At 33.0% G+C, this 12651-nt stretch overlaps 1 protein-coding gene across 2 annotated transcripts in view; it reads left to right on the top strand.

Moving 5' to 3' along the window:
• Positions 1–12324, top strand: part of LOC130441330 (homeobox protein SIX3) — a 90027-nt gene extending 77703 nt beyond the window's left edge. For both annotated transcript variants that reach the window (XM_056774954.1, XM_056774953.1), the window contains one exon: positions 7870–12324. In XM_056774954.1, the coding sequence (XP_056630932.1) occupies positions 7870–8590 (721 nt within the window). In that variant the 3' untranslated portion in view covers positions 8591–12324. The remainder of the gene's footprint in view (positions 1–7869) is intronic.
• Positions 12325–12651: the final 327 nt, after the last annotated feature.

Raw genomic sequence — 12651 nt, 5'->3', positions numbered from 1 at the left:
CTTACTTCCGGTTCTACCGGAAGTCAACTTTAACTTTGTTATTTCGAATGGAATACCCTGTATATTAATACATTTTTGAAATCTACGTAAAATTTTAGTATACTTTTGTTCGGAAACTTTTTGGGTTATTAAGTTTTTGTAAAAAATTTGATCCTTGCAGACCCAGAATTGTTTTGAATCTTTGTTGAAAAATTTTTCATTTTATACAGGGTGTGTAAAAAGTGTTCCAAGTTTAACTTCATAAATATGAAATTTCTTTATTTTTTTAAAAAGAACCACCCGGTTTTTCCTATTTTAATGCAATCAGGGGTAAAAAATAAAGAAAATTCATGTATACTTTTTGAGTTAAAACGTTTTTTGTAAAAAATTTGACCGTTGCACACCCTTTGTCACATTTACCATGTAATAATAGCAAATTTACATATATGTACATATCTTTAAGGGTATCCCCGTTAAAAAATAGTTTGCAACAAGGTTTTCAACAGTCAAATTTTTCACAATTGATAACTCATAAAGTATACATGAATTTGCCTTATTTTTTTACCCCTGAATGAATTAAAAGAGAAAAAACCGGGTGGTTCTATTTATACAAATTAAAAAAATTTGATATTTATGAAGTGAAACTTTGAACACTTTTTATACGCACTCTGTATAAAATGAAAAATTTTTCAACATATATTCAAATACGTCTGATCTTGCTAAAAGCAACCGAACAGAAACCATTTCCATCTATTTAAGGGTATTCTCGTTAAAAAACAATTTATAAGGGTCTGCATCGGTCAAATTTTTTACAAAACTATTAATACCTCAAAAAGTATGAATTTTTCGACAAAGTTTTCAAACAAAAGTATACGTAGATTCCAAAAATGTATTAATATACAGGATGTTTTACTTAAAATAGCAAAGTTACAGTTCATGATTTTACTATAAGATAATTTAAACTCATCGTGGGACATCCTGTATACAAATGCAGATTCAATTAGAGAATTTCACGCAATCAGCGTTGAGATAAATACATTGCTAGACGATAGTAGTAATGTGTTTCGCTTTGGAGACGGTATTTCAAATTTTTTTTGGGAAACAAAACGAGACGTTCAAAAAGTCTCTGAAACTGAAATTTTCTTGGTTTTTAATTGTCGGTTGTCTGGAGCGACCAAAAAAAAAGTTTTTTCAGGTTTCTACAAAAACCTTTAATTTGAAATATATGAATTTACTTACGGAGTCCTCTTAATTTAAAGCGTAGAAAGGGGAGGCATTTGAAAAAATTAAGTTTTCGATGTTTTTAGATAGCGAAATTCAGCACCATTTTCTGAACACCCTATATAAATTTTTGTCAAGGTTTTCACAGATTTTGAAAGCTGTAAGTGTTATTTGTCCAACTCCCAAAAACATTACACCTGACTCACTTAAACTTAGAAATATAATTTTTTTAGTGAAGGGCTGCATGTGTCCAAAAATTTCGAAAATGTAAAATAATTAAAAAATGGTAGACTTTGGGCATACGATGCCTTATATAAAGTTATATTGAAATTTTGAGTAGATTCCAAAAATTTAATAAAAACCAGAGCATTCGGTTTAAAATAACGAAGTTTGGGTCCAACTAAAATTATTTTAGCTGAAACGAGCATTTCGGAAAATCCATGCAAGTAAATTTTCAGAATACTAGTCGCAGTACTTTCTCATATAAATATCGATTCAGCTCGTCGTGAAGGACCCTGTATATATAATCACTTTTCGTTTTTTTTTCTATTTATATTATTAAATTACTATGTTCTAGTTTATAAAATTGAGAATGTGAACTGATTATATTTGCTTATTTTGTATTATCGCGCTTTTATTGGGAGACGAAAAGATATTTTTCAAAATCTCGTCTCTTCTCGCTTCGTAGGCAACACAAGTTGTATGTTATTTCAAATTTTGTCACCTTTTTACTTTATTTCAAAAAAATAATTCATCTCATTTATTTACCACACCTCGTACGCTATTCTCGGACATTTTTCGTGATATTTATAGTCTTCAACTCCGCCTACTGAACTTAATAAATCGAAAATCAATATAAAAGTACAACCCAGAAGTATATAATTTCCTTCAATCATATATATTATGCATAACTCCACTATTATAGATGATTTTTTTTGTTAAGTTAATTGAGCAGCTACTTTTTCCTTTTATATTGACGTATTTTACGTATTTACATGTAGTTTCTTGATACATTTGTGTAATTTTAGAATTTTCCAATTATTCACATGAACCAACTCTATCGAGTACGAAAGAAGAAGAATGTGCCTTTGTAATTCAACTAATAGTTCGAGAAATAGCGAGTAAAGTATCTGGTCTTATCTATAGATGGCGGTAGTACCACTGTATTAGAAAATACACAGTCGATACAGCAAATGTTCCGAGTTTGAAGACACCACATTGTTTAGTATTTGTTTGGCAGCCACCAATAGTGAATTTGTAAACATGGAAAAAATATTTAATATAAAAATATTAACCGAAAATTTGGACATGAAAAAGCAACCATGGATGAAACGTGGGTCCATCACTTCACACTCAAAATAGAAGAGCAATCAAAACAATGGACTAGAAAGGGAGAACCGGCTCCAAAGAAGGCAAAGACCGTTCCATCTGCAGCCAAGTTCATGGCGTCGATTTTTTGGTATGCGCATGGGATAATTTTGATTATATTGCAAAGTTTGAACAAAAACAGCCGCATTTGGATAAGAAGAAAGTGTTGTTTCATCAAGACAATGCACCAGCTCTAATATTCGTTATTGCAATAGCAAAAAATAATGAATTAAACTTTGAATTGCTACCTTATGCATTCTATTTACCAGATTTAGCCCCCTCGGATTATTTTCTATTCTCAAACTTGTAAAAATGGCTCGGTGGTCAAAGAGTTTCCAAGCCATTAATGTCTATTTTGACGATTCTTATTATAAAAAGTGTATCGAACTTATTGAAACATCGCTGGGAAAATTGTATTGAGTTTTCTTTGTTGAACCATGTACTTCTGGGACCATCTTCGTATTAACAGAATTTCTATAAGTTCCTAAAGTATTTAGCACGAATTGAAGAAATAAAATGAAAGATGTGTGTTGGGAATCAGTGACTTTCAGATGCGTGCGGTTCAAAACAAAAAAAATCGAATTTCATATTTCATACTCTAGCATGTCCGCAGGTATACATTTTTCAAAAATTTAAATAAACACGGTATATTTTCCATTTTGACACAAACTTAATGTATAAGTGAACCTCGGCGCTCTCGATGACTTCCTTCAGCGTATCCGTTCGTTTTTCATGCTGACGTTCCTCATATTTGAGCTGATCACAGACATATCCATTCCGTAAGATTCACAGAGAAACACTCAATCAACCCTTTCATCAAGTTAGAGGTCTCGCAGCTGCTAAAAATCAAAAACTTAATACTAAAGTCATGAACCATGGCGTGAACTCAAACTTTGCTGAACATAAGAGAGAAGATGACGCAATTTTCCGAAATAAAAATCGAATCGAACCGAAACTTAGAGGTAATGGAAAATGTCTTGAGCTATGAAGGAGAATTTGTAAAGTAGGACCTAAAAAAGTCCGTTTGAGGTAACATAAAATAGTATGGAATCTTGTAATCGAGGAGAAGGAGATTATTTAGAAATAGAATTCAAAACATTAATTAATTTATTACCCAAAAAGCATTAAAAGCTGATTACAGCCATGATGGAACGAGAGCACGATTGGAATTGTGTGCCTATTGTTAAGATAGAATCTTGAGTAGAATTTGAAACGTACGGTTTGACACAACAGGTTTTTGAATATTTTTTATCGAGGAAAGTAGGATGATTTTATGAACTAAAATAACTGTCTATCATGGGGATAAAAACGCAGGCCTGCAACATGTCGAAGTTACGAGCGGTTTCTTATTGGGAACGTGGCAATGCAACACCAAAGTGGACTAACTTTAATATATTTTTCAAGCTTTCGATTATTAATGTATTCAGTTCCAGATGATGGGTACATAATAAGCTATAAATGAAGTTACTTCAATAGCATAGAAAATGTTATAAAATATGTTCTAATGAATAGGTTTCTTGAAACAGCCGTTAATCATGTTGACGATTCTTTTAATGCAATATTCTGAATCATTATTAAACTACAAATAACTATAATCACCTTTGATATACAAAAATGTACTTTCCTATAGTTTGAGCCCAAAGTAAATGAAAAATAAACAGTTTTTTAATATTTGAATAACGGCTGACACTTATGTTATTGTGTGTCAAATAGCTCCAAATAAATTTAAAAACAGTTGACACTTTATGAATGGGAAATTATTAGATTTTAAGCTTTGTAAAAATTGTCTAAAATTATTTATTTTCCATAAGCTCTACAAATACTACGTGAAAATATATTTTGAATTCAATTAGTACTAATGTATATCAAAATGAATAAATGGTGAGTATCGAAATTCCCATTGGTTTTTATCCAACGAGATTTACTTAAAAAAATTCAGTTTCATCATTCACAATAGACAGACACATTGAGATCGGTAAGCTTTATCTGCTATAGCTGGTGTTAACAAACATAACATACCGAGTCGTCATCACTCTGACATGACAACTTGTAGAATAAAAGAACTGAAAATGTAAGCAACAGGGAGGGACTAAGGTCACGAACCGATCATATTTTCGGTTGGATACCAAACATTCATAATCAGACTCGTTTTTAACTTATATATAAATTAATATTCAGTTTAACAACCATAATTTCAAGTATGATTATTTATTGCAATGGAAAAGTTACTTTTTACATTATTTTGTACAACCTAGTCACAAGATGTTGATAAATTCTACTTTTGTTTTTGGGTCAAGTTAACATTTAACAACAAAATGATTTTATGGCATAAAAATCTATTTTAATTTGTCTTTTATCTCATTATGGCTATCAATAATAAAGACAAAATAAAAATAGTAGCATTTTTAAATAAAAATTATGGAATTACAACAAACTCACCTTTATAAACTTTCATATTGATCAAGGGTTCGACCCTGTTAAACATCAAGAAGTAATGTTAAAACTTGATGTTGAGGGGCATTAAAATCCTAGAATTCTAGAGCCCTAAGTAGTCAGCTTATTATCGGGGTGTTTAGAAGATATCCCGCTGGGAGGGGTGGTCTATTTGTGCACCCTAACCAGCCAACAAATTATAGCTAAATACCATTGTAAATGTTAAGACATCAACCTCAAAATGCAACATAATCCCTTGACGGAAATGTAAATGTCAAAACGATTCGTTATACGTTTAGATTATTCTGGTATAAAATTTAAAAATGGGAAATGTAGAAAAAATTACTGTATTTTTTCAAATTACAAGCAAAAAAGTTACTAAACTGATGGTTTCTTCACATCTTTTACAAATATGTCGGTAGTTCGAATTGAAAGCATTCTGAATATTGAGAAGTCATAATTTCTTATAAGAAATTATTTGATTGTTATATTAGTACCATTTGTATTTTTACTTATTTGTTTATCTTGATCTACTTCATTTAAAATTAGAGTTGGTGGGAGAGAAAAAGTAGGATTTAAGTATAAATTCAAAGATTCCACTCAAAGGTGAAAATTAAAAGAATACAACTTCTTCTGAGCTACTACTCTCTCAAAGCAGCCCGCAATTACGAAGTTCATCTGTTTTTTTGTCTATATCTCCTTTCCCTCCTGTGTATTTCATAAAACGGTTTGAGATTGATTTATGCTAGAAATGGTATTTGAATATAGAGTGTTGCAATATAAAAATATTTACTTCTAATCTATAGTACGTCGCGATTAATTATATGGAACTGTTTCCCTGAATTTCCATTGGACTCCGTGAGTCCACTGATTCTTCGAATTGATATCGATCAGTATCAAAACAAGTACGAGGATGTGTTTATCAAAAAAACTACTATATATTGACCTCATTTTCAACAGCACGACAGCCTAGTGCTAGACAAGAATTTTCTCTGAAGAGATCTCTGGAAAATCTCTTTCAACTCCATTTACTTATCGAGATTTTGGTCGTCGTCGCTGTCCATGAAGTTTTGATAGAACAAACTTTTTATTTGGGATTTAGGATGTAAATTTGTTAAATATATACGACTTACTTTAATCTATCAATATTAATAAACCAAATGAAATCAAGATATTTATAAAATCATTTGTATGGTACTTCTAGAATAGTTTTTTCGAGACCATGTCAGCTACGACTCGATGACGTGAGAGCTTAGTACTTTTAAAGCATCTATGTCATGGAAGTAGATCATTCCATTGTTTATTCATTCGCTTATCCTCTCCATAAACATTCCATTAGACTACGATGAGCTAAATATTGGTAGAAGTATCAACAAACTTAAATCTTTATATAAACTGTTGCGAGAAGAAATTTGTTATTGGTCCCTTCTGTGGTATCAGCCTCATAACAAAACAGAAAACATTGGAAAAAAGGTAAATAGGGGTAACTCTAATTACTGAACCAATTATAGACACAATTTAAAGGCAAAACTTTCCTAGAAAACTGTAACCAGAGACGATCTGCTAGGCCTATAAGGTGCGATTACCAACAGAAGTCCTATCGGATTTACGGACAAAATGCTATGAGTGATTCAATAATTAGAAGTTGGGACAGACACTTCAAGGAAAGATCAAGATCAAGTACTCGATGTGGACGCCCGTTTTTGGTTACTGATTGGAACTGTTTTACGCAATTGAAGAGAAGCTTAAGCAAAATCGTAGGTTTTCAATTAGTGCTCTTGCTATGGAATTTACGCAAATCTGAAATTTCGGAAACTTTACTCACGTCACGGAGGATCTTACGACACTCCAGAAATTCAACAGCAATCAATGGAATGGAGGCACACTTTGTCCCTAACAAAAGTTAAGCCTAAGAAAATCACCCTCGACACATCGAAAAATTTTGTGCACCGTTTTTTGGAACAGTTAGGCACCTTTCACACAAAACGAATCCGAATCAATCTGGATCACTCCGAATCAAGTTGAATCTGATCCGTCATCTCCACTCTTTCACACCAGCTGAATCAACCTGAATTATTCTTACCTGGAATGTTTAATTCTTCGCCAATTTTCCTCCACACAGAAGATATGAGATTTCTGTTGCTGAGATTTTTATCACTGGCGTCATAAATCGCACTATTTTCTTTAACTTTAAAAATTAATAACGCCACGTCCATCTCGTATGGTTGTTGATTCAAGACTGACCGGACGAGGAATCTGACAGGTTGAATCAAGTGCGACCTCGAATCAAACCTGATTGAGCCAGATTCGTCCGGTCTGAAGGCGGAAAAAGAGTCCCTTCACATTTAAACGGAGCGCTCGAAGCCGGATCTTGGTTAATCAGATTCAACTTGATTCGGAGTGATTCTGATTGATTCGGATTCGTTTGGTGTGAAAGGGCCCTTACAGCATTTTCCTGATAAATTGACATCACGAGGTCAAACAAGCAATGCAAGGTTGATGTCTAGCTGAAAGAACAAGTTACCACATGATTGAAAACACGGGTGGCAACTTTCTATGAAAAAGACATACAAAAACCTGTCCCATGATGTGTCATGAATTTTCATAAGCTGTCGAAATATGTACGAGTAGTACAGTTGTAGATTTTAGTACAAAAATTTTTCTTCTGAATCTGTATCTGTATGTTTTTTTATATAACTAAAAGGAAGTTATTTTGTAAATATACCTCGTATTTATCAGATAAAATTTTATAGTCTTTAGAGCGAAGATTGGAAATATAAACAAAATTCAGTTTTATCAGTTTTTTTTCTTAATACCAAATCATGAACTTGTTATGAAAAATATTAAAAACGATTTCATTTGTTTCAGAATGCAACAGCAACAACTGGCAGCCCAATTAGCCCAACATGGTAACAGCGGCCGTCAACCACCACTCAGTCCCACTCCATCGGATAGTGACTCGGACATATCTCTCGGTGCTCATTCACCCCCAATAAGTTCTCCGGGTCCGATTAAATTCGGCAGATCCTCACCGAATCCGATCACCTCTTTTAGATTCGGCGCTCATTCGCCTGGTCCCATGCCACCGCAATTTCGTTTTGGAGGTACACATACACCTCCGGCATTCTCACCAAACTTCAGAATCGAAAGACCTAAAGGCAGTAGTTCCACTTCTCCCATAAATGTAGATAGTTCCAGTTATACAGCGGTTAATTTGAGATTAACTTCCAATGAAAGTCCCATAGACGTCGATAGTACTGATAAGGAGTTAAAAAGTAATTCGCCTCCACAAACGACTCTTCAACATTCACCGCCTATGAATTTACGTATCGCTGATAATCTTAGGATGCACAGTAACGATGGTAAAATCGAAACACCGTTGCCGTTGAGGCTGAACCACCACCAGCAACCTTTGAGGATTCAGGTATCTTCTCCGGGACAAATAGGTGTACCGTCGCCTCTAACTAATATTCATGGTGGGTATACTCATGGAGGGATTGTAAGGATCGCGCCTTCGAGTCCAAATAACAATAATAATAGTAATGGGCATGTCTTACACAGGCCCTTTTCGCCTCCTAGGCTAACGTGATACTCGCATTTTGAATGGAAAGTTTGTGAATAGGTTTATTTTTACCTCTGATATCTTAATACAGCAATGATCCATTATGTTTGTAGATTTTATGTTCGTGACATCGGATTAGATTTTGAATACGTATCTGGGCTGTACAGATAAAATTTGGAGAAATACGAAATTAAATTATTGCTCTAGTCAAAATTAATATTTATCTCGTTAAAAGCTAAAAGCTTGGGATTTTATGGTTTCAGTGCAAAGTTGTAATAAAGAAAATAATAATTCTCATCAATCATAAAATAAAACCAACAAAAAACCCTGTCTCCTCCCTCTTCTTTTTTACAATCTCAACATAAAAAAAGTAGGTATTTTATTAATGTACGTAAGTACTGTAGTTAAAAATATTTGTTGAAGTTTAGTCGTTCCGATTCCGATTGAGGTTAGGTCTAGACGCTAGACGCTACGTAGTCGACAATCGCGCGCAATTGTTGCGCGGTAAAATTCAAATTTTTGATGCGTTCATTCCCAAACGTTTGCCATCATACGAAATTATTATCAATTATTAATATATTAAATTAATTAAATATTGAAGGTATGTAGTTAGATAAAATCTGTATGGTGACAAAATATATAAATAAAATCATTATTATCAATTAGTGGTCCATCTAAGTCCTGGAACCAGCTCAGGAGGGGAGGTTCATGAAATGTCTTGAAATTTGACAGATTTATTGAGAGTCCTACTGCTTTTGCGAGGAGATTTTTCCTGATACTCTGAAATGGATAAATTTTGATTAAATTCCTCACTTGTGCTTTTGACATTACTAGTTTCTTTATGACTCTCGTTTCTGAAGCTTTTGCGTTGAAATTTGTTCAGTTAATGCTTTAAATCAAGATTATTTCTTCGCACAATTCAACCGTTGTCTTTTTCTATTCGATAGGAGCATCCTCATCTTTGGCTATGATTCTAGCCAGACTCCATATTTTTTCCCTTCCTTATTAGCGGTTGTCCTATTATCTGGTAACTTTGTCTCGAGTTTTGTTTGTACCATTGAGGTGTTCCTTCTAAAAGTGCTGCCTAAATCATCGCACTTCCTCAACATATTCTTTAACGTTTGAACTGCCGTTTCTACTAGCCTGATATAAAAAAAAAAGATTTTTTCACATTCCCAGCTTAGATAAACAAAATGACCTCGAAAAATTTTTACTCTTAATAAAAAATTTTCTAGCTCTGACCAATTAATAAGACCAACTGACTTTTCATGACCAATTTCTGACCTATCAGATAGTATAATTGGTCAATCTAAATTCCACACATGGGGCGCTAAGATCGCGGAGCCCCAGATATTTCTCACAACCTACGAGATAAAATATTAGGAGAATATAACTATATTTTTCCAGTTTTAGGACGCTGTATCTCATCAATTAAGCATTTGAAGGTTCCTACCCCAAATTTCATCAGTAAGTAGTCCAGATTGAGCAATGTGCTACCTTGTTCGACTCTTTCGAAAGTTGTGAATATTTCTGGGTATTATCATCTAGTTTTTTTTTCATAATGGCGTTTTTGCCCAATAAATCGAAAGACTACGTTCTCTATCCATAAGTTTCTATAGCTCTGAATAAACAATACTCTTGCTTCATTCAACTTTTTCAATTGTTGTAAATATTCCTTAGATTGCTTTTTTGTTCTTTTCCAATTTCCACACTCTGTTTTCTGCTTAATGAATCGAATGTAAAGAAAATTGCAAGATTGTCCAGTTCTTTGTAATTGTTTCTTTTCCTTTTTCTTTTCAATTCAAAAAGATCCGTCCAATTCAACGGTGCTGCCATTGTCATCCTCCACGTAAATTTCCGTGTCTCTTAGAAACACGAAATTTTTTATATTATCTCTAAGTCTTACCGCGTGATCAGAAATAACCATCATCCACGGATTTTTCCATGGCTATCATTTTAACCTTATAGACCCGGAATTTTCTATAGAAACGGATTAGAATGAAGTTTTTTTCCGTGTCTCTAAATCTTACCATATGATCCAAAATAACAACCATCCACGGAAAAAACCGTGGTCTAATTTTAATCTTAGATACACGGAAATTTCAAAACTAAACTAACCTAACCTAACTCAACCTAACATAATCCAACCTAACCTAACTTAGATTGCTTTTTGTTCTTTTCAAATTTCCACACTCTGTTTTCTGCTTAATGAATCGAATGTAAAGAAAATTGCCAGATTGTCCATTTCTTTGTTTGTAATTATTTCTTTTCCTTTTTCTTTTCAATCCAAAAAGATCCGTCCAATTCAACGGTGCTGCCAAAGTCTTTCCTCGTGATCAGAAATCGCCAACCTCTACAGAAAAATCCGTGGCCATTATTTTAAGCTTACAGACCCGGAAATTTTTATAACAACTGATCAAAATTAAGCTTTTTTCCGTGATTCTACATCTAATTTTAATCTTAGAAACACGGAAATTTTAAAATTAACTAACCTAACCTTTTTTTTGGTGTGGGGGAAAAATCTTCAAAAGACGCCTGGGAAGATGTCCCAGGTGGATTCGTTCGCTAACCGGACGCCTGCCAGCTAAAAACCCACCCTCTTCTCCACCCACGCATGTGGAACCGTTCTTAGCGAACATCGCGTCATATAACCTAACCTAACCTAACCCAAAATAACCTAACCTAAACTAACATAACCTAACCTAACCTAACACTATCAGCAAGCTTAGAATAAGAGTCAGAGAATAAATTACGAGATATACATAGCACTAGCATCAATTCATTATTAATAAGGTTATTATTTGTTAATAAAAATGAATGAAATAAATATATTGGGATTAGAAATGGCGTATATGTCAGATTTAGGGGGTATTTACCCGTGGATGGTATTCATCCGTGGACAGTATTCATCCGTGAGTTAAAGCTTATTATTGTAACAGTTACAGCTGAAATTACAGACACAGATAAAGCTTCATTCCGTGTCTCTATGGTTGAAATTAGAGTCACGGATTTTTCCGTGGAGGGCGCCAATTTAATTATCTTTATAAATAATTAGATTTGATTTTGCTTTTATCGTTACTTTAGCTGTGATTGTCTTTATTTTTCACTTTATTAGTAACTGCATCAAGTTTATCTATGCTCAGTGACACTCAGTTTACACTTTATTTTTACCGCAACAGCTTGGATAATAAATTGTAATGAAAGTAATAATTTTCTCAAGTAATCAACTTTGATATCGTAGAATTTAAAGTGTACTTTTATTTTTAGCGAGTCTAAAATTTTTTAAATCATATATCTCAAAAAATATAAGGCAAAAATATATTGTATTGTACATAAGACAAAATTCGTAAACTAAAATTTTATTTTCAAAAATTTGCAGAATAAAATACGAATTGAATATAACAGCAGCATAAATAATGCTTTAAACTATCATCAAAAAATAAATTGATAAATTTTTAAATATTTTCAGGGTTTCATAATTTTCTTGATACAAATGTTTGACTTTCTGTATATTTTATTTGCTCCGTTCTAACTAGTTCTCAATTTTCTTTTTGTTGCCAATACATACTTATATTATTTTCATTTGTGAATATAAATGACTTGATCACTATTTTCAGTCGAATTTTTCAAGGAAAAATTAGACTATTACGGTAGCCATGACTAGAAGAAAAATGGGGGGCACATCATTTTTCCCATGTTTCGAGACCTCCTGAACACGATTATGATGGTTTTTCGAATGTATGTAGTTTATATATATATATATATATATATATATATATATATATATATATATATATATATATATATATATATATATATATATCTGTTTAAGCTACAATTCTTATTTTCGTCTTTCGAGCAATTGCTATGGGTCCGATTTGGTTCAAAATTAGCATACATGGCTTTTTTGGCGGCGGATTGATGTTATTAGAGTTTAGTTGAAAAAAAATATTTCGAGGGGTCTCAGTGCAAAAAAGTGGTTTTTGACCTCTGCTCACCTCTGCAGGTCAAACGAAAAGTGACTGAAAAATGAAATTTCACATGTAGGTTCAATTAGTTGCTAGATGATTTCCTGTCTAAGGTCGAAA

This window comes from Diorhabda sublineata, chromosome 3 (assembly GCF_026230105.1).
Source record: "Diorhabda sublineata isolate icDioSubl1.1 chromosome 3, icDioSubl1.1, whole genome shotgun sequence".
NCBI classification, from domain to species: Eukaryota; Metazoa; Arthropoda; class Insecta; order Coleoptera; family Chrysomelidae; genus Diorhabda; species Diorhabda sublineata.
Note: the sequence above shows the minus strand (reverse complement) of the source record. Positions and strands in the feature narration are given on the sequence as shown.